At 47.0% G+C, this 22,722-nt stretch overlaps 1 protein-coding gene across 8 annotated transcripts in view; it reads right to left on the reverse strand.

Annotated features, from left to right (window-relative positions):
* LOC117658814 (uncharacterized) overlaps window positions 1–22,722 on the reverse strand; it is a 131,485-nt gene that overhangs the window by 101,828 nt on the left and 6,935 nt on the right. For 7 of the 8 annotated variants that reach the window (XM_087873560.1, XM_087873558.1, XM_087873555.1 and 4 more), the window contains 14 exons: window positions 22,384–22,523; window positions 20,388–20,511; window positions 17,438–17,581; window positions 15,022–15,215; window positions 12,664–12,795; window positions 10,051–10,131; window positions 9,843–9,923; window positions 9,719–9,745; window positions 8,684–8,728; window positions 6,484–6,552; window positions 4,722–4,817; window positions 2,816–2,842; window positions 1,644–1,697; window positions 1,264–1,335 (listed from right to left, as the gene is read on the reverse strand). In XM_087873560.1, the coding sequence (XP_087729686.1) occupies window positions 1,264–1,335; window positions 1,644–1,697; window positions 2,816–2,842; window positions 4,722–4,817; window positions 6,484–6,552; window positions 8,684–8,728; window positions 9,719–9,745; window positions 9,843–9,923; window positions 10,051–10,131; window positions 12,664–12,795; window positions 15,022–15,215; window positions 17,438–17,581; window positions 20,388–20,511; window positions 22,384–22,523 (1,286 nt within the window). Of the gene's footprint in view, window positions 1–1,263; window positions 1,336–1,643; window positions 1,698–2,815; window positions 2,843–4,721; window positions 4,818–6,483; window positions 6,553–8,683; window positions 8,729–9,718; window positions 9,746–9,842; window positions 9,924–10,050; window positions 10,132–12,663; window positions 12,796–15,021; window positions 15,216–17,437; window positions 17,582–20,387; window positions 20,512–22,383; window positions 22,524–22,722 lie in introns of those variants that run through there. The other variant, XM_087873563.1, reaches the window with a different exon arrangement.

A 22,722-nucleotide genomic window follows, 5' to 3' on the forward strand; every position in this document is an offset into this window, starting at 1 on the left:
CCGTGGGGGCCAATGATTCGCCCCCAATAGTCAGTGATGGCGCCAACTGACTATATCGGGACGCCAGAAACCACAGCCACTCGGTCTTGGATGGGTTGAGCCTGAGCCCGTTTCTCCCCATCCAGATCCGCACGGCCTCCAGGCACCGGGACATCACTTCAAGGGCATCGTTGGGGTGATCCGGTAGGTCATTACTACCGGTTCGCCCGAACTTGTCCGAACCAGCTGAATAACACTTCTGGGCAAGACCGAAGCTGTGACAATCGGGAGGAGAAGATTGAGTTGGAGCGGTTTGTGAACAGAGGATCGGAACTGAGGTGAAACGATTTTCAACTTCTAAACTAGAGATTTAAACCAGTGGTGAAATCTAAAATTTGTTACTACCGGTTCTGTGGGGGTGGCTTGGTGGGTGGGTGGGGTTAATGTGACTGGGTGGGCGTGGCCTTTTTTTTTTTACTTTTAAAACCATTTTTTCTACAACCTCTTCGCCAAAGAAGTTGTAAAAAAATGCTTTCAAAAGGCTCTGACGATCCCAGCTGAGTTGCCTGATTGGCAGAGGCTTTTTTTCTTTTAAATGCCTCTGCCGATCAGGCAACTCAGCTTGGCATTTAAAAGAAAAAAAAGCCTCTGATGATCACGCGGCTCAGCTGGGCATGGGGGGGGGGCGCCAGGGATTTTTGCTACCGGTTCTCCGAACCACCCGCCTCCATCGCTACCGGATCGGGTGATCCGGTCCGAACCGGGAGCATTTCACCCCTGATTTAAACCCAATAAAAGAATTTTTAAAAGAAAGATCCTTAAAAGAAAGCATGAGAAAGCGGCGAATTAGTACACGGAGATGGATCGTAGACCCTAAAGAGAAATAAAACATTAACGGGAGAATATGAAGCTTTCAACTTTAAAATATAGAAAGATCGGACTGGAACTTGCAGTGTTGAAAAAAGTGACTTTAATTTGCTGATAATATATATATATATTTAAATTTGATTTATATGCCGCCCTTCTCCGGAGACTCAGGGCAGCTTACAATGCGTTAAGCAATAGCCTTCATCCTTTTGTATATTTATACAAAGTCAGCTTATTGCCCCCACAATCTGGGTCCTCAATTTACCTACCTTAGAAAGGATGGAAGGCTGAGTCAACCTTGAGCCTTGGCGAGATTCGAACCTGCAGTAATTGCAGGCAGCTGGTCTTAATAACAGGGTGCTTTAGACCACTGTACTACCAATATCGTCTGATTACTGGAAGATATAGGACAGGTACCTTTTCACCTTTGGCTCCCGGAAGTCCAGGTGGACCATCCAGTCCGATTGGACCAGGTAAGCCAGGTTTCCCCTGAAAAAGTCAAAAAGAGTCTCTTTGTTAGGTTTCCGCTGAGATAAGGATACACCTGTCTAGAAAGTTAATTCAACCTTTAAGCCATATTAGAGGGCTAACAGCAATTGAATAGTCAGGGATGGTACAGGTAGTCCTTGACTTATGACTACAATTGGGAAGGCACAAGGAGCTAATTATAAATGAGGGTTACCAACTTATTTGCTTTGTCCCTACTAGGGGTATCATCTCCCTTGAGTAAAAACATTCCTACAGATCTTCCTCCACACGATGAAGAGATCCGGTTAGGAGCAGAAGATCCCACTCACCAATTCTCCTCTTCCTCCTTTCTCTCCTTTGATCCCGCTTCTGCCTCGGGGACCCTAAAAAAACAAAGAGGTTGGCTTTACAAAACACGCTGAGCCAGGCGTGATTGACAGCTCGTGATTGAGACGTGGTCGAAATCCAGTCGTGGTCTTGGCAGCAACCAGGCCATTACAGGGCAGGTAGTTCTCGACTTACAACGTTTTGTTTAGCGACCGTTCAAAATGACTGAAAAAAAAAGTGACTAAGGAGTGGTCCTCGCACTTATGACCGTCCCGGCGTTTCCCCCCCCACAGTCACATGATCAAAATTTGAGTGCTTGGCAACTGGCATGTATTTATGACGGTTGCAGAAACCCAGCCTTCTCTAAGCGGTTTACAGAGTCAGCCTCTTGCCCCCGACAGTCTGGGTCCTCATTTTACCCACCTCGGAAGGATGGAAGGCTGAGTCAACCTTGAGCAGGTCAGAATCGAATTGCTGGCAGTCGGCAGAGTCAGCCTGCAATATTGCAGACTCACCGCTGTGCCACCATGATCCATCCATCCTTCCTTCCTTCCTTCCTTCCTTCCTTCCTTCCTTCCTTCCTTCCATCCATCCATCCATCCATCCATCCATCCATCTTTTCCTTCCTTCCATCCATCCATCTTTTCCTTCCTTCCTTCCATTCATCCATCCATCTTTTCCTTCCTTCCATCTTTTCCTCCCTTCCTCCCGCCCTCCCTTCCATCTTTTCCTTCCTTCCTTCCTTCCTTCCTTCCTTCCTTCCTTCCTTCCTTCCTTCCTTCCTTCCTTCCTTCCTTCCTCTCTCCCTCCCTCCCTCCCTCCCTCCCTCCCTTACCTCCTTCCTTCCCAAGCAATAGCACTTAGACCTACCACTTCACAATGTACCACTTCACAGTGCTTTCTAGCCTTCTCTAAGCGGTTTACAGAGACAGCCTCTTGCCCCCAACAATCTGGGTCCTCATTTTACCCACCTCGGAAGGATGGAAGGCTGAGTCAACCTTGAGCCTGGTTAGATTCGAACTGCCAAATTCCAGGCAGCCGGCTGTCAGCAGAAGAAGTAGCCTGCAGTGCTGCACTCTCTCCGCTGCGCCACCGTGGCGCAGACCTCACGGGAAAAGAATCTCATGGAGTCTAAAAGAGGAACCGACACTAAACGAAGAAAAACACTACTTACTCTGAGGCCTGGGTCTCCAGCTTCACCCTGGAATTGAAACAGCGGAACAGGTCACAAAGTGAGGAAACGTTTCACAGGATAACGGAATCACTGAATTGGAAGTCTTCTAGTCCAACCCCCTGCTCAAGTGGGAGACCTTACTATTGCGGACAGATGGTTGTCTCTTCTTAAAAGCCTCCAGTGTTGGAGCACCAACAATTTCTGGAGGCAAGGAGTTCCACTGGTTAATTGTTCTCCCTGTCAGGAAATTTCCTCCTTAATTCTAGGTTGCTTCTCTCCTTGATTACTTTCTACCCATTGCTTCCTGTCCTGCCTTCAGGTGCTTTGGAGAAGAGGTTGATCCCCTCTTCTTTCTGGCAGCCCCTCAAATATTGGAAGACTGCTATCATGTCTCCCCTAGTCCTCCTTTTCATTAAAGTAGACATATCCAATTCCTGCAACCCATTCTTCGTATGGTTTAGCCTTCATACATTTAACTGATTGGCTGAAAAGTCTAGAGTCGTGATGGCGAACCTATGGCACGCGTGGCACAGGTAGCACACGGAGCCATATTGGCGGGCACACGAGTGTTGAACTAGCTCAGCTGCAGTGTGCATGTGCACGCCGGCCAGCTGATTTTCGAGCCTTCTGGGCCCACCGGAAGTCGGCAAATGGGCCGACTTCCGAGGGCCTCCGAGGGGGTTGCGGAAGGCCATTTTCACCTTCCACAGGCTCCAAGAAAGCCTCTGGAGCCTGGGAAGGGCGAAAAACGGGCCTACAGGGCCCACTGTGCCATTGCCTGCCAAAAGTGAGGGGAGTGCGGTGAGGCGGGGCGGGGCGCGTTGAATTATGGGTGTGGGCACGTGCATGTGTGACACCCACCCGTTCCCCCTGCTTTTGACACGTGACGGCAAAAAGATTAGCCATCACTGGTCTAGAGCAGTGGTGGGTTCCTCCTGGTTCGGCCCGGTTCGGCCGAGCCGGTAGTGGTGACGATATGATGTCACCAAACTGGTTCTCTTTGTTCGGGAGCTGGGCCCTCCCGCCCCATGTTATTCTTACCTTTTATTTGATCCCGCCCCCAATCTATTGCTGCCCCCCGAGTCCCAGCTGATCGGCTAGAAGGAAAAAAACTGTTTAAACTCTTTCCGCAGGGCTTCAAAGGGCCGCCCTACAGCTGATCAGTGTTAAAAGGCAGTGTGGTGGTAGATCGGTGCCTCCAAAAACAAATAGGTAGACCGGTACAGCTCTGCAAGCAGTTAAAAGCCTGGTAGACCAGCACCTCTGCTAAATCCTAAAGAATTGTCACATGACCATCAAGCCACGCCCACAAAATAAGCCACGCCCACAGAACCGGTAGTAAAAAAAATTTAGAACCCACCCCTGGTCTAGAGTCACAAGCAGAAGTGGTATACAAATTGAATAAAATAAATAAAATAAAATAAATAAAAAATAAATATTCAGCCGGTTCAGACCGGTTCGGGCGAAACGGTTGCGGCAACTGCAGATGGCTGACCCGGACGAAATGCCGTCCTATTTAGCCACGTTTTTGAGGCCGGGCACATGAGTGGAAGGTGAGCGCATGAGCAAAGAGCATGCGCGGGAGGCCGGGCTCATGTGCAGAAGGTGCCATGCGCGCAGCGAGCGTGCGCATGTGGGGCGAACCGGTGGCCACAATATGTGAAACCGCCCCCTGGTCACAAGCCAAGGAGGCAATATAGGTTGGCTTTAAAAATGCATTGGGAATGATTGACAACTAGGACGCAATGCACAACAGATTAACAGAGTTGGAAGGGATCTTGCAGGTCATCTAGTCCAACCCCCTGCCCAAACAGGAGACCCTACATTGTGGCTCTACCTAGGATCGAACTCACAACCTCCCGATTGTGAGGCTAGAGCTCCACCTCTAGGCCAAAATCTTACATACCTTCACTGACGAGCCAGGCGGTCCCTGGGGTCCAGATAGGCCTGGCAAACCTGGCGGGCCTGCTACACCGGGAACCCCCGGCTGCCCTTTTTGGCCCTGAAATAAACATATAAAATATATTCAGCCAGATATCACAGCAGAGTTTCTCAATCTGGGCAGCCTGGAGAGGTTTGGATTTCCGCTCCCAGAATTCCTTCCAGTGAGTAAGAGGCACAGAGGCTTAGAATTCTACTTTCTGCTCCCAAGATGATACTAATCTGATCTGAAGCTTTGGGGTGACAGTCTTAACCCTCCCAGATGCCAGAAGAGGAAAAAGATCTGTAGAAAAGGAAAAGGGAGAAATATCTGTAGCTCAGGGCTGAATTGTGGGGAACGATTCAAAAAATCTACACAGGTGCAGAAATGGATAGACTAACGTTGACATTGAAAGATAAGGAAGACTCACAGTATTTTAAGATACGGGACAGTTGGTATGAGCGGATGAACCAATGGAAAAGAAGGTAAAGTCAAAATTTAGTAAGAAATTAAAAGTAATAATTATACACCGTCGTTAAGGGAAAAAAAGGAAAATAAGTTTTTGTATATATGTGTACTTATATACGTTATATATACTTTGTTGTTTTGTTGATATTGTTGATTGTATTTTAAGATTGTGAATGTTTTATACAATTTTTTTTTTAAATCTAATAAAGTTTGTTTTTTAAAATTAAAAAAGAAAAGGAAAAGGGAGAAATATCTGTAGCTCAGGGCTGAATTGTGGGGTCCTTGGTGCTCTCTAGCCTGGGTATCTACGAGACCACCTTCTGCCATCGATAACCTCTCACCGGCCAATACGCTCCCACAGAGAGGGTCTCCTCAGGGTGCCGTCGGTCAAGCAATGTTGGCTGGCGACCCCCAGGGGGGAGCCTTCTCTGTGGGGGCACCCGCCCTCTGGAACGAGCCACCCCCAGGGATACGACTGATCCCGGACCTCCGTACTTTCTGCCGGGCTCTGAAGACTTTCTTGTTTCAGCAAGCCGGGCTGGCTTAAAATTTTAATTGATTAATTTTATGGGTAATGGGGTTTTAAAATTGGGACGCCAAAGTGATTTAATTATTTTTAAATTATTTTAATTTTCATGTTGTATGCATTTTAAACCTGGCTGTTCACCGCCCTGAGTCCTTCGAGAGAAGGGCGATATAAAAACGTAATAAATACTAATACTAATACTATTGTTTTCTTGCAGACTTTTATGACCCAACTAGGTAACATCATCAGTGCTAGAAGGAAGTGGGGTTTGGGGGGAGGAGGAGGAGAAGGAGGACGGTGGGGTCCTGTGTGCTCTCTGAGCTCTATTGTTTTCTTGCAGACATTTCATGACCCAACTAGGTAACATTATCCATGCTAGAAGGGAGTGGGGTATAAGGAATGGTGGAGAATGAGGAGGAGGAAGAGGAGCAGGAGGAGCACCATGGGCTCCTTGGTGCTCTCTGAGCTTTGTCTCCGAGAGCACCAAGGATTCCACAGTCGTTTCTCCTCCTCCTCCTCCTCCTCCTCCTCCTCCTCCTCCTCCTCCTCCTCCTCCTCCTCCTCCTCCTCCTCCTCCTCCCTTTCTCCTTCCTTTCTCCCTCCTCCCCTTCTTCTTTTCCTCCATTCCCTAAAGCCTCCTCCTCCTCCTCCTATCACTGATGATGTTACCTAGTTGGGTCATAAAACATCTACCAGAAAACAACCAAGCTCAGAGAGCTCCGAGGACCCCTCAAAATATTTTCTTTTACTTACAGGAGGACCTGGATGTCCGCTTTTTCCTGAGATGACCTCCATGCTTCCAAGCACGTATCCTGGTTCTCCCTGCAGAAGAGACGTTGTGTTTATGTACTGCTTATCCGACAGAGCCCAAATCTACTTGTGGTATAAAACCCACAATGTGGCTTTTTATGACCTGAGGATCAATTAATGCACATACAGTTGTGATCGGTGAATTATACATTGGGTGTGCTTTCTGCTTGATGGTTTGTCAGGTGGCAATCCCTGCTTATCTGGCTCATTCGATGATGTATTTTAGAGATCCACAAGTACCTTTACTCCAATATGAAGACTAGGAGAAGATCTCTCAATCCAGAGATTTAACAATATAGGGTTGTTAAAGGGTTTGAAAAAGGACTTTCAGGGTCTGTCTCTCAAATGCTACCCAAATATAAGACCCCCAGTTTGTGTCAAGATTGAACCGCTTTGCTTCTTTCAAAACTTAACATTTTTCAACTTGCCAATAAACTGGAGAGAGGGAAATGGGAAATGGAATGTGGAGAATGTATGCAGAGATTGTGGAAGCCATCAAGGTCACCGCTGCAGGTGCTCGGGAAAGAGAGGGACTGTTCCCATAACAAAAAAAAAAAACACATTTCATAATTGGACAATGGGCTTACCCAGGGGTGGGAAGTTATGGGAAGAGCCTTGGTGGCGCAGCAGACTAAAGCACTGTTAAGAAACACCAGCTGCCTGCAATTACTGCAAGTTCAAATCTCACCAGGCTCAAGGTTGACTCAGCCTTCCATCCTTTCGAGGTAGGTAAAATGAGGACCCGGTTTGTGGGGGCAATAAGCTGACTTTGTATAAAAAAGAACACCACTTAGGGTGGGCCAAAAGCCCAACTAAGCAGGTATATACAAAAGTATGAAGGCTATTGCTTAACGCATTGTAAGCCACCCTGAGTCTCCGGAGAAGGGTGCCATATAAATCGAACCAATAAATAAATAAATTGTTTAACTGGGTCAAACCTTTGCGCAGGAAAAACCAGAGCTGGTTTCTTTTCTTCAGTACCAACATGGTGTAGCCAATAAAGTTTTGCTTTCGGGAATTCAATTTTTTTTTTTAATTTGATTTATATGCCACCCTTCTCCAGAGACTCAGGGCGGCTTACAATGCGTTAAGCAATAGCCTTCATACTTTTGTATATTTATACAAAGTCAGCTTATTGCCCCCACAAACTGGGTCCTCATTTTACCTACCTTAGAAAGGATGGAAGGCTGAGTCAACCCTGAGCCTGGTGGGATTCGAACTTACAGTAATTGCAGACAGCTGGTGTTAATCACAATGCTATCAGTCTGCTGAGCCACCAGGCCCTTAACTCTCCCGAGAGTGTTTTCCTTGTTTTGAGTTTGCTTATTGGACAGTTGACATTTTGATTGTGTACAAGTAGTCCTTGACTGGATAAGTGTGAGGATTGTACAGCGCCATTGTGCCATTGTGGTCACTAAATGAATGGTTGTAAGTCGAGGACTACCTGTTAAAGCAAGTATCTAAGCTCACGGGGTCCTTTCAACACAACAGTTGTTGCTCTAATTTCAGGTAAAAGGACTTTCCAGTCCCAATTCTGAAGAATCTTTATGGAAGGTTGAACTAGAAAATATTGCACAATGTCAGGTGCCCTTGGCATAGAGCGGGGTCTCCAAATCTGGCAACTTTAAGACCAATAAACTTCAACTCCTAGCATTCCTCTGCCAGCCATGCAGTGGTGGGTTTCAAAAATTTTTTACTACCGGTTCTGTGGGTGTGGCTTGGTGGGCGTGGCATGACTTGGTGGGCATGGCTTGGTGGGCGTGGCATGGGAAGGATACTGTAAAATCTCCATTCCCTCCCCAATCCAGGGGAAGGATACTGCAAAATCCCCATTTCCTCCCGATCAGCTGGGACTCGCGAGGCAGGGAATAGATGGGGGCGTGGCCAGTCAGAATTTTTACTACCGGTTCTCCGAACTACTCAGAATTTCTGCTACCAGTTCGCCAGAACTGTTCAGAACCTGATGAAAGCCACCTCTGCAGCCATGGCTGGTGGGAGAATTCTAAGAGTTGAAGTCCACCAGTCTTAAAGTTGCCACATTTGGAGATCCCTGGCATAGAACTAAGGCTACCTATTACATCTTAGGTGTGGTATCAACATGGTTTTATTGTGTACAAATGTAAAACACAAAACAAAAACTCACTCTGTCTCCTTTAGACCCAGATGGACCTGGGAATCCAGGAAGTCCCTAGTAAAACCATGCAGAGAAAACAGATTTAGCTTGGTGCCAAAACAGGAGCGTTCAAAATCATGCACTCATATATCACACAAATCCAGAACTGAGACCCAGTTCGATCTAGTGGCTAAGGCACCAGCTAGAAACCAGGAGACGGTGAATTCTAGTCCTGCCTTAGGCATGAAAGCCAGCTGGATGGCTTTGGGCCAATCACCAGGAGATGGTGAGTTCTAGTTCTGGCCTAACCATGAAAGCTGACTGGGTGACTTTGGGCCAATCACCAAGAGACAGTGAATTCTAGTCCCGCGTTAGGCGTGAAAGCTGGCTGGCTGGCTTTGGGCCAATCACCAGGAGACAATGAGTTCTTGTTCTGGCTTAACCATGAAAGCTGACTTTGAACTAATCACAAGGAGACTGTGAGTTCTAGTCCCACCTTAGACATTAAAGCCGCTGAATGATTTTAGGCCAATCGTCGAGAAACATTGAGTACTAGTCCTACTTTAGGCATGAAAGCCAGTTGAGTGACTTTGGGCCAATTACCAGGAGACAGTGAGTTCTAGTTCTGCCTTAGGCATGAAAGCCAGCTGGGTAACTTAGGGTTAATCACCAGGAGACAGTGAGTTCTAGTTCCACCTTAGGCATGAAAGCCAGTTGAGTGACTTTGGGCCAATTACCAGGAGACAGTGAGTACTAGTCCTACTTTAGGCATGAAAGCCAGCTAGGTGACTTTGGGCCAATTACCAGGAAACAGTGAGTTCTAGTTCTGCCTTAGGCATGAAAGTCAGCTGGGTAATTTAGGGTTAATCACCAGGAGACAGTGAGTTCTAGTCCTGCCTTAGGCATGAAAGTCACTGGCTGGGTGACTTTGTGCCAATTACCAGGAGACGGTGAGTTCTAGTCCCACCTTAGCCATGAAAGCCTGCTGCGGACTAGAACTCACCGTCTCCTAGCTTCTAGATTAGTACTTTAACCACCTGCACAGATTCTCTATATGCAACTTACTTGGTCTCCTTGTATGCCTGGGAGTCCCTGCCCATTAAGAGAGAGAGAGAGAAGCTGTTAAAAACGAAATCATCAGGGTAACTTTTATAAATCAATTGTGATCTTAAGGGCATGAAATATCTACTCTTAATCCAGGGGAGCCTGGTGGGCCCACTCGTCCAGGTCTGCCAGGTAATCCCGGGATCCCATCTTTTCCCGGAAATCCCTAAATAAAGCAGGAAAGAGCAGAGGATACGGGTGAGAAACACGGCCCACTTCCTGTTGAGGGCTTAACAGACCCCCGTAAAAGGCGGAAGGGATCTATTTGATTTCCAAAGTGGAAATCTACTCACCCGTTCTCCTTTTTCCCCCTTGGTGGCGAAAGCAAACGGGTCGTAGCCTCCTCCTCGGCGTAAACTTCCTCCCACGAAGCTCTGTAGAAGCAAAATCAGTGGTGATATCCAGTTGGTTCTATCCGGTTCGGACAAACCGGTAGCGGCGACTGTGGGAGGCTCCACCCACCTGCCCGGACGTCATCATGTCCCGTTTTTGACCCTCTGCCCTCCGCGCGCACGCTCACATTTGCAAAGCAGTAGCGAAGGTAAGTGAATACCACCCCTGACCAAAGTCCACTCTCATTTCAGACAGTGGTGGGTTTCAACCGGTGTTACCACCGGTTCGCTTCATGCACGCACTTTGTGCATGCTTCATGAGCACGTGCTAGCTTTGCTTGCACGCACACCAAACTTGCGCTCCATGCAAGCGCAGTGTATTAGGGAACAGCTGAGATGCGGCAATCCGCTCTGCTGGGCTAAAAATGACCAACTATAAGGTATGTATAACGCAGGGGTGTTGTGGTCCGCCAGCAGCTGGCGGAACTGGCAGCGGAGTCGGACAGTGAAGAGTCTGAAGAAGAACATGGGCCAGTCCTGGAGTCTGGGGAAGGCCCGGACGAGGGCTCTGCGTCGGAGGCAGAGATGGAGCCAGGGTCATCTGGGAGTGATGCATGGACTCCGGAGCCCCCAGAGTTGGAGAGCAGAGAGGCAGAGGAACAGGAGGAGCCTGTTCCTAGTGCACGCATGAGAAGAGCTGCCAGAAGGCAAGAGCAGCTAAAGCAAAAGGGACGACTCAGGAGTAAGGCCAGGAGATGATTGGCCCCTCCCATAAGGCTTAAAAGACCAGCAACAGCTCTTAGGCTCTTTGCCGGAAAACAACGTTGATAGATTTGCTTCTTGTCTTGCTGCATTTCTTTCTTGTCGGCGTCTTTTGCTTCTGAACTTTTGCCAAGAAAAGCCTTTGGCAGGTTGCCTAATTAGACCAAGGTTGGTGATAAAGCTGAAGAATTTGTGTTATGAAGAATTTGTTTTGAATGAGTTTGGATTACACTGAGAATGAGTTAATTCTCAGCTGTTCTAATAATGTCTGTTTCAAACTGATTGCGTCTGATAATACCTTCTTGGGCCTGGGTCACAACAAGGGGCGGATGGGAGGGCCAACCTAACCATCAGAGAGAACCGGTTCGCTCTCAGCTCACCATCGTTGCTACCGGCTCACCTGAACCGGGCTGAACCGATAGAAACCCACCACTGATTCCAGAGGTTTTTGGCCCCTAATGGATCCATCTCAGAATGGTTTTCTTCTACTCCATGTTTTAAAAACAAGGATCTCCAAACTTGGCAACTTTTAAGATTTGTGGTCCTTCAACTCCCAGAATTCCCGCACCAGCGTTCTGGGCTCCATTACGGCTGTAAGTTGAGAATGAGTTGTATCTTTGCTCCTCGTCCAACACTACCGCTGCTATTCCACATTGGGGAGTGGGCTGAAAGAGAAAGGCTGGTCCAACTTCCCCTCAAAGAACTGTCAGGCGCAAAAGAATCAGGATCACAAATTCTAGTTAATATTTACGGCTCGCGCCTATAAGAGTCAATGGAATTCAAGGGGGATTGAACTCGGAGCCTTTGTGGCAACGTAATGATTCTAGGCTGATTGCTCTCTTGACTCCACCTCCAGACTCTGCCTCTTCTTCTCCTGCAAGTTCTTCCATCTCTGGGCAAAGACATGTCCTGGAATCTTTCCTCCTAACCCAGTCCCTTCCCCCAAAGAGTGACCCTGACTCTTAGATTAAGAGTTATCGTTTCGAGTAATGAACTCCGGGAAGTCAGGACTCTGACACTTTGTTCAGATTCAAGAAACCCTTTATTGAGTACATTGTATCAGCACGTAGGAAGGGGAAGCTAGCTCTAAATTATTCCCGCGTTTAGGGATAAAGAATGAGACCTCCCCACCAGGGGTGGGATTCATATACTGTAGCAACCGGTTCGCCCAGCATGGGAAATGTGAGTGCGTGTGCCATCACAAAACACAGCAATTTGCTCATGCGCCCCATCCACACATGCGTGAGATGTCAAACAACAGAGCAATTCTCTCGCATGCACCGTCCGCACATCCATGTGACGTCAAAAACACAGTGGTATAGGACGGGATTGTGCCCGGGTGGGTGGGTACCACCCGCAGGTCGCCACTACCGATTCGCTTGAACCGGTCCGAACCGGCTGAATACCACCTTTGCTCCCCACTCCCGCTATGTCGCTCCGGTCACATGGGCCGATCAGTCCAGATGTAGGTTCCCGCCCAACTTCAACAGGTGTCCATTGACATGACTTTGGTTCTCATGGCTGGTAAATGTTATGGCTAGCCAGCTGAAGCACCACATTCCTAAGCCCCCCCATCCGTGCTTTGCTCCCCCCCCTTCAATGGCAACCCAGGAACGAAGCAGAAGAAGTAAGCACGGTGTCATCTGAAGTCATTTTGCAGGTTGACAAATCCCCCAGGTGACCCCAAATCCATCCCCAGGTGGCCTCCATAACTCAGATTCCCATTTTCTCAATCTTAACCCAAAACTGAACTACAAACGAGCCCACCCCACCCCACCCCCCAGGTTCAGAGGCCATCCATATCTGCCTTACCTCCAAGCATTGTGGGTCACAAGGTCCTTGCGTGGCGAACGCTGCCAGGTGAGTAGGAGGGGAACTGGCGACGGTTGACCTCCTTGGCTCATCAAACAGCTGTTCTGTGGGGCCCATAGCTTTGCCGGCCAACTTAGAACAAAGGACATAAATTAGTCCATTCTGCTCCAACACTTAATCCAGAAGAGCTAAGGGTCATATGATAAACCCAAATATCTCTACAGTCTACACAGGTGGATTCCATCAAGTTAAGGTAAAGATAAAGCTAAAGGTTCCCCTCGCACTTATGTGCTAGTCGTTCCCGACTCTAGGGGGCGGTGCTCATCTCCGTTTCAAAGCCGAAGAGCCAGCGCTGTCCGAAGACGTCTCCGTGGTCATGTGGCCAGCATGACTCAACGCCAAAGGCGCACGGAACGCTGTTCCCTTCCCACCAAAGGTGGTCCCTCTTTTTCTACTTGCATTTTTTTTATGTGCTTTCGAACTGCTAGGCTGGCAGAAGCTGGGACAAGTCACGGGAGCTCACCCCGTTACGCGGCACTCGGGATTCGAACTGCTGAACTGCCGACCTTTTGATCGACAAGCTCAACGTCTTAGCCACTGAGCCACCACGTCCCATTCCGTCAAGTTAAAGTGGCTTAAATTCCAGCTACTATGTGGGTCTAGGATTGCAATTTTAAAGGCATTCCTATGAATATTTATTTGAAAATAATTTATCAATGTGCTTAAGGGGTTTTGTCCCTGTTCCAAGGGTGGAGTGGGGTGGGCAGGATAAGAGACAGCACAATCCAGAGTTGGATTGTCAGAAAAGGAAGAGATTGTGGATAGCTACTACTAGAGTATATCCATTGGGTGAGGATTGTATAAGTTTAGTCTGGCAAGACTGTCTCTACGGTGTATCCAGAGAACCAGCTTGGTCTAGTGGTTAAGGTGCCAGGTTAGGAACTGGGAGATGTGACTTCTAGTTCTGCCTTAGGCATGAAAGCCAGCAGGGTGACTCTGGGCCAATCACCAGGAGACTGTGACTTCTAGTTCTACCTTAGACATGAACACTGGCTGGTTGACTTTGGGCCAATCACCAGGAGGCGGTGAGTTCTAGTCCTGCCTTAGGTTTGAAAGCTGGCTGGGTGACTTTGGCCCACTCACCAGGAGATGGTGAGTTCTAGTTCTACCTTAGGCATGAAAGCCATCTGGGTGACTTTGGACAAACACCAGGAGACGATGAGTTCTAGTCCTGCCTTATGCATGAATGCCAGACTGGTTACTCTGAGTCAAACACCAGGAGACGGTGAGTTCTAGTCCCACTTTAGCTATGAGAGCTAATTGGGTGACTTTGTGTCAATCTCTCTCTCTCTCTTTCTTTCTCTCTCTCTCTCTCTCTCTCTGTCAACTTGCAAAGCTTTCAAGTTGCCGTGAGCAGGAGGGAGGGAGAACTGAAGTGAATTCCATACATTCTTCCTGACCGCAATCAGAAGGAGGGTGTTAGGTTTCACAGCCAGCCAAAGTGATTAATTGGAGAATGTGATTTATGACATGGCTAGAGAGGAGGGGAGAGACAGGGTCATAGGGGAACATAAATCTACGTAGGATCAGTCCTAACTGCATCCCAGTATTGCCGGAATGTTGCTCCTAATAAATGACTATATTTCCTTTGAAGTTTGGATCATGGCTCATGAATTAATTAGGGCATCTTTCGAAAACTTGACACTCTCTCTCTCTCAGCTCAACTCACCAGTGGTGAAATCCAATTTTTTTTTTACTACCAGTTCTGTGGGTGTGGCTTGGTGGGCGTGGCTTGGTGGGCGTGGCAAGGGAAGGATACTGCAAAATCTCCATTCCCACCCCACTCCAGGGGAAGGGTACTGCATAATCACCATTCCTTCCCCACTCCAGGGGGAAGGATATTGCAAAATCCCCATTCCCACCCCACTCCGGGACCAGCCAAAGGTGGTATTTGCCGGTTCTCCTAACTATTCAAATTTTCCGCTACCGGTTCTCCAGAACCTGCTGGGTTTCACCCCTGCAACTCATCTCACAGAGTTGTTGTTGTTGTGGGGAAAATAGAAGGGGGAAAAAAGGAAAATTGGGTATGTTCACCGCTTTGAGCTCTTATTGACAAATAATAAGAGGTGGGGTTTGAAAAACCTAATTACAAAAATATCTAAATAATAAATAAAGAACTCAACCTTGGCTGGATGGCTTTATGTCATTGTTGCACTAGGCCTGATAATGACCATGGTTTGCCAGGACTCAAGATAACCATAATCTTTTCTATATATATAGGATTATGGAATAGTCCACCATAGAATAACACCCCTTTGCCCTGTGGCCAAAAAGAAAGATGCAAAAGAACTTATTTACCTTCAAATGCTCCGGCATATCTCTGTTCCCTTGCCAGGATCCCAAACAAATGATTTCCACCAGTTCTTTGATGATTTGGGTCAAATCGTCAAAAGTGTCAACGTGAAAGAGACGTTCTAAATTCCGATGTAGGAGGATCTGCTTCAATTCCTCTACGTGAGCCCCTGAAATCCCTACAGGAATTATTTGGATTCCTGCAGGACAAGAAAGAGCAGATCAAAAAATCCAGATGGAAAACTGTTCCTATTGGGTATTTTACCAGAGAAATATAGTAAAGAAAATAAATATTTGATTATACATGTTATAACTGCAGCGAGGATTGTATTTGCACAAAACTGGAAAACAGGAAAAAACCCTACAGAGGGAGAAGTAATTAAGAAAATACTGGAATGTGCAGAAATGAAATAGATTAACATTGGCAATTAAAGAAAAGGAAGAATCAGAGTATTTTAAGGTACGGGGGCAATTTTACCAATGGTTAGAGAAGAGATATACATGAAAATTAATATAATTAAAAGATTTTGGGGAAATGAAGATGTAAAAGCAAGATAGAAATTTGGAAAAAATGTTGTAATAAATTAAATGAAAATATAAAGGTAGGATAGAAATATAGTAAGAAAATGATGGAGGAGGAAGTAGAGCAGGGGTGAAATACTCCCGGTTCGGACCGGATCACCTGATCCGGTAGCTATGGAGCAGGGGTGGGTTCTAACCAGCTTTACTACCGGTTCTCTTTGTGTGCGCGCTTCGCGCATGATCGCCTCTGCATGGAAGCCAAGTGGGTCATTCTGGACCAGTCCTCAACTCCAAAGGCAGTGTGGAATAGTGGTGGAAGTGCTGGACTGGGAGCAAAGATACTTGAAGGGTTCAAGGCCCCTTCAACCATAGAGACTGCCTGAGTGAATTTAAACCAGTCCAACTCTTTCAATCCAAGATTAAGGATGGTACAGAGATGCTGGCTCAGGAGTGGGGAGACTTAGGTTCTAGACTCCTTTCAGCCACGGAAGTTCTCTGGAGGATGTTGGGTTAGTCTCTTTCTTTCAGCTATAGAGCCAATATGGAGCAGTGGTGGACAAGGAGCAGAGATAACTAGATTCAAGGACCCCTCAGCCTTCAGATATTGGGAGTCCATCTCAAGCCAAGAACCAGGGTGGAACTGTGGTGAAGGTCCTGGATCTGAAGTGAGGAGATTTGGGTTCTAGCTCTCCTTAACCACAGAAGTTCCCTGTGGGATTTTTGGCCAGTTATTCTCACTAATGCCCTATCTCTGATGGAGGTGGAGGTGGAGGTTGAAGTGGAGGTGGAGGTGGAAGTGGAAGTGGAAATGGAGGTGGAGGTGGAAAGACAGAGATATGGAGATGGAGGTACAGGTGGAGGTGAAGGTAGATGTGGAGGTAGAGATGGAGATGGTGGTGGAGATGGAAGTGGAGGTGGAGATGGAAAGACAAACAAATGGAGGTGGAGGTGGAGGTGGAAGTGGAGGTGGAAGTGGGAGAGACAGATAGAAGTGAAGGTGGATGTGGATGTAGAGATGGAGATGGAAGTGGCAGTGGAGATGGTGGTGGAGAGGGAGATGGAAAGACAAAGAGATGGAGGTGGAGATGGAAGTGGAAGTGGAGAGCCAGATAGAAGTGGAGATGGAGGTAGAAAGGCAGAGATATGGAGATGGAAGTACAGGTGGAGGTGGAGATGGAGGTAGAGGTAGAGATGGAGATGGAGATGGAAGTGGCAGTGGAGATGAAAAGACAGAGAGGTGGAGATGGAGGTGGAAAGACAGATATAGAGATCGAGATACAGGTGGAGAAGAAGGTGGAGGTGAAGGTGGTTGTGAAGGTAGAGATGGAGGTGGAAGTGGAGATAGAAAGACAGAAAGATGGAGATGAAGGTAGTTGTGGAGATGGAGGTGGAGGTGAAGGTGGAGGTGAAAGTAGAGATGGAGATGGAAGGGGGTATGGAGATGGTAATGGAGTGGAGATGGGAGGTGGAGGTGGAGAGACATAGAAATGGAGGTGGAAGTGGAGATGGAAAGAGAAAGATGGAGGTGAAGGTGGAGATGGAAGTGGAAGTGGGGGTGGAGATGAAGAGATGGAGGTGGAGATGGAGGTGAAGGTAGTGCAACTGAGTTAGATACAGGCAGAGGTAGAGGCAGAAATAGAGATAGAGAGGGAGATGATGGAGATGGAGATGGAAAAACAGAGAGATGGAGATGAAGATAGAGATGGAGGTAGACCCCTCTGATATCTAAAAATCTATTTTCTTTCTTTTGTACAGAGGGGAGGGAGTCTGAAATTCACGACTGTTTGGGATCAATAAGGTAAGCGGAACACGGAAATCCAGAGATCTTGTAGCACCTTTTATATCCAAACATTCTTAATGTCAGAAGCATCGAATTCCAGAGATTGAAATCCATAACTACCTAGAATGTGAGCCAGTGTAGCTGGGGGCAGCACTTCATCCAGGGAGGGGCCATCGGTCAGCAAGATCAGGATGTGTGGGACGGCAGGCCTCATTCCCTTGGAGACTTGAAATATTTCTTTCAGCACGTAAGCGATCCCTCTGCCTGGGAGAAAACACAGAAACTTAGAAAGGCATTGACAAAATCCCCATCGGTCAATTGCAGAAGGCAGCTTGACTCAGAACAGCTTACATCCTGCAGACAATATTGGTAACTCCATCAACTCTCTGAATCTACTTATGTTGTAGCTCCGTTACCTGAGCCTGTGTCATCGTTAGGAGAGGACTCCGAGAGTGAAGGGGAGGAGTTGGCAAGGCCTCCCTCTCCAGGACCCTCCTCTCTGGCAATGCCTTCGGTGTCCGCCGAAGGGCAAGAGATAGGGCCCGGGCCAAGCACGTTCACGCAGCCACAGATGGACAGTGATGAGGGTAATGAGTCTTGGCTGGATCCACGCCAGCGTCGGAGAGATAAGCGCGCGCAACAGAAGAAAGGGCGTGCCCGAGATTAGGCTGAGTCACTGGACCACACCCCACAGGAGATAAAAGGGAGCGTGGTGGCCAGTCAAACCTTGTGACGAACAAAGCTGAAAGCTTCCACGCCATTCTGCATTGCCGGACATTTGGCTATAGACTTTGCTGGATTATCTCTGGACTTGATTGACTCCGTAATTATTGAGCTGTTTCTTTTGATGTACCAGGAGTGGGGAGAAGTTATCTCTCCTCTTTGTAAATAATAAACTCTTGGCCGGCAGCCACTAGGTTGTTGCCAAGTTCCATTATCACAAGGAAAAGGATTTTGTCGGCTGGTTTGGTCTTTAACTCCTGAACATCTGTTGGTGTGTGTGCGTGGGGTTGGGGACAGAACAGCTTATCCCAGATCCTTGGAAAGGAATAACAGAAGTGGAAAGGACCGGAATTTCCCTTGCCTAAGGAAGAGGGTTGTTAAATGAATCGCCCCTGATTTTTACGACCTTTTTTTTTTGCCTGCAGTTTGTTAAGACAATCGCTGCAATTGTTTAAAATGAATTATGTGGCTGTTAAACGAATCTGTCTTCTCCCATTGACTTTGCTTGTTTGGAAGATGGCACGGAAAGTCAAAACCGCTGATCCCGTGATCCTGGGACACTGGCGACAATCATAACTACACGCGGATTGCAAAACACGTGAATTTTGATTGCAAGACTGTAGGGATGTTGCAACGTTCATAAGTGTGAGGAGTGGTCATAAAACACTTGCTTCAGTCCTTCTCTTCTCTAGACTGGCCAAACCCAAATCCTGCAACCGTTCTTCATAAGTTTTAGTCTCCGGGCCTTTGATCATTTTAGTTGTTCTTCTCTGCACTTTTTCCAAAGTCTCAACATCTTTTTTTGTAATGTGGTGACCAAAACTTGCTGCATTATTCCAGGTGTGGCCTCACTAAGGCTTTATAAAGTGGTACCAATACTTCACGCGATCTTGATTCTTTCTATGCCTCTGTTTATACAACAAAGGATTATATTCGCTTTTTTGGCTGCCGCTGTTCTGTCCCCAACCCCACGCACACACACCAACAGACGTTCAAGAGTTAAAGACCAAACCAGCCGGCAAAATCCTTTTCCTTATGATAACGGAACTTGGCAACAACCTAGTGGCTGCCTGCCAAGAGTTTATTACTTACGAAGAGGAGAGATAACTTCTCCCCACTTCTGATACATCAAAAGAAACAGCTCAATAATTATGGAGTCAATCAAGTCCAGAGATAATCCAGCAAAGTCTATAGCAAAAAGTCCTGCAATGCAGAATGGCGTGGAAGCTTTCAGCTTTGTCCGTCACAAGGTTTGACTGGCCACCACGCTCCCTTTTATATCCTGTGGGGTCTGGTCCAGTGACTCAGCCTAATCTCGGGCACGCCTTTTCTTCTGTTGCATGCGCTTATCTCTGCGATGCTGGCGTGGATCCAGCCAAGACTCATTACCCTCATCACTGTACATCTGTGGCTGCGTGGACATGCTTGCCCCAGCCCTATCTCTTGCCCTTCAGCGGACACTGAAGGCATTGCCAGAGAGGAGGGTCCTGGAGAGGGAGGCCTTGCCAACTCCTCTCCTTCACTCTCGGAGTCCTCTCCTGCCGATGACACAGGCTCAGGTAATGGAGCCACAACAGCCGCAGCATACCACTACCTCATGTTTAAGTGATTGTCCACTAGGACTCCAAGGTCCCTCTCGCAGTTCCTGGCTTACCTAGGCTTACTGAGTCATTACAAGACACAATTAGTCCCAAACAAACCTATTTTATTGTAACAGCTGAGAATTACGTTCATTCCCAGCTGAGTCCCAATTAGTAGCAAAACAAGTCCTTCGGAAGAAGTCCTTCGGGATAATCACCAACCTTTATCTTCTTCGACACCCTGCCAAAGGCCTTACTTGGCAAAGCCCTACCGAATTCAGAAACAAACAAGAGACGCTGACTGGAAACAGAGTTAGCAACTTTGCTTTCCTGCAAAAGGCCCCAAGTGCCTCTGTTTCTCTTTTAAGCCTTATGGGAGGGACCAATCATCTCCTGGCCTTACTCCCAAGTCGTCCCTTTTGCTTTAGATGCTCTTGCCTTCTGGCCTTCCCCAGACTCCAGGACTGGCCCATGGTCCTTCCCAGCCTCCTCACTGTCCGACTCTGCTGCCAGCTCCGCAGGTACTGGCGGACCACAACAGTTCCTGGTTTTGAAACAGGTTTCGCCTGATCTGTATTGTACCTATGATTTTTTTCCTGCCTAGGTGTAAAATCTTGCTAAACGGATGGTCATAAATCAAGGACTGCCTGAATTAATTCATCTGAGAATTTATTCTCCTACGAGCCTTTACGATGTCTAGTCATCCAACTCAAACTGATGAATTGACACAAAACAGATAAAATGTCCCTCTTGAATACAATACCCACCAGTCTTTGTGTTCCCGCCATTATAGACGAGCCTCTTGAGAGCGTTTTGAACTCGGATCCGGTCTGGAAAAGTGTTCAAGTGGAATTCGGTCCTCGGCTTTTCACTGTATTGAACTACAGAAATCTGGAAAATAACAGAAAATTTTGTTTAAAAATATATATATAAAGAGTTTAACCTGCATATCAGCTGAAAAATTAACAGGTAACATGTGACTCACATGTGACTTATTTAGTGACCGTTTGAAGTTACAACGGCACTGAAAAGTGACTTATGACTGATTTTCACACTTACGACCGTTGCAGCATCCCCATAGTCACCTGATCAAAATTTGGATGATTGGCAGCTGGCAGGTATTTATGACGGTTTTACTGTCCCGGGATCATGTGATCATGTTTTTAACTTTCCCAGCCAAGCAAAGTCAATGGGGGAAGGCAGATTCGCTTAATGACCGCCTGTTTCACTTAGCAACTGCAGTGATTCGCTTAGCAACTGTGCCCCCCACAAAAAAATCGTAAAAATTGGGCAAAAAAATGGGCAAAATGCCTTGCTTAGCAACGGAATTTTTGAGCTCCATAGTGGTCATAAATCAAGAACTCCCTGTGTTTCCCTGCCAGGGAAGTCCAAAAATGTTACCAGGGTGGCCACAAAGACTGCGGCATTTTTTGGGGGATTTCACGGAGCAGAGAAGCAGAATTTCATTTGCATGATGATTTTATTTTTACCTCCCGTGTTCCCTAAATTAAAAGTTCCCCATTGGTCAGCTAACTGTATCAAGCTCCTTTTGAGTTTTCCCACAACTTTAGGAAATAATCTCCCATGATAGTTTCAATGCATTGTGACTTAAAAAAAATATCAATAGAAAAAAAATATTTGTAGCTCAGGGCTGAATTGTGGGCTCCTTGGTGCTCTCTGAGCTTGCTGGTTTTCTCACAGACGTTTCATGACCCAACTAGGTAACATTATCAGTGCTAGAAAGGATGGGGTTATGCAGAGATGGAGGAGGTGGAGGTGGAGGTGGAGGAGGAGGAGGAGGAGGAGGAGGAGGAGGAGGAGGAGGAGGAGGAGGAGGAGGAGGAGAAGGAGGAGGAGGAGGAGGAGGAAGAGGAAGGTTGTGGGTTCCTTGGTGCTCTCTGAGAGTTGTTTCCTTGTAGATTTTAAATTTAGGGTTTTAAATTGAGCCTATCATTTAATAATTTTAATAATTTTTAAATTTTGTCTGTCTTTGTGCTTTTAATCAGGCCGTGCACCGCCCTGAGTCCTTCCGGAGAAGGGTGGTATAGAAATAAAATTAATAAATAATAAATAATAAATAAATAGATGTTTCCTGACCCAACTTGATAACATCATCAGTGCTAGAAGGAATTGTGCTCTCTGAGCTTAATTGTTTTCTTACAGACATTTTATCACCCAACTAGGTAATATCATCAGACCTAGAAGGGAGTGGGGCTTGTGGAGTGAAGGAGGACGAGGAGGAAAAGGAGAATTAGGACTGTGGAGTCCTTGATGTTGGTCAGAGCCGGATGGTTTTCTTGCAGACGTCTCATGACCCAGTTAGGGAACATCATCAGTGCTAGAAGGGAGCAGGATTTGGAGGAAGAAGAGGAGGAGGAAGATTGTGGGTTCTTTGGTGCTCTCTGAGAGTTGTTTCCTTGCAGACGTTTCATGACCCAACTAGGTAACATTATCAGTGATAGAAAGGACGGGGGTTATGGAGAGGAGGAGGAAAGGGAGGAGGGGAAGGAGAGACTGTATGGTTTTTGAAGCTCTCTGAGCTTCATGGTTTCCTTGCAGATATTTCATGACCCAGCTAAGTAGCATCATCAGTGCTAGAACGGAGCGGGATTGTCTGTCTGTTTGTGGTACATAAACAGAGAGCAAACCTCACCTCCTTCCAACACTAATGATGTCACTGAGTTGGATCATGAAAGAAAACTACCAAGCTCAGAAAGCACCATGGATCCCTCCTGAACAAATACACGTGAGACAAGAATTTACCTGGGTACCTTCAGGTCCAATTTGAGGGAAATTTGAAACCAGGTGGAAGAGGAAATCCTTCACTTTGATAAAGTTGTCTGGACCGATGCTCGAGGATTCGTCCACTAGGAAAGCGATATCCGCTTTGAATTTGCTACAGGCTAGGAAAGAGAGGAAAAGGATTGATGGATTTATCGAAAACATCGATCACATGATCCTCACCTGCGACCATCACAGGGGACTTCCAAGAAGCAATGTCAATGGGGAAAGCAAGATTCGCTTAACCACCACGGCCAAATAAGTCATAAAATCGGGCGTGACTCACTTAACAATCACATCACTTAGGGATGGAAGTTCCGA

This window comes from Pantherophis guttatus, chromosome 7, assembly GCF_059756535.1.
Source record: "Pantherophis guttatus breed Tessera chromosome 7, ASM5975653v1, whole genome shotgun sequence".
Lineage (NCBI taxonomy): Eukaryota > Metazoa > Chordata > Lepidosauria > Squamata > Colubridae > Pantherophis > Pantherophis guttatus.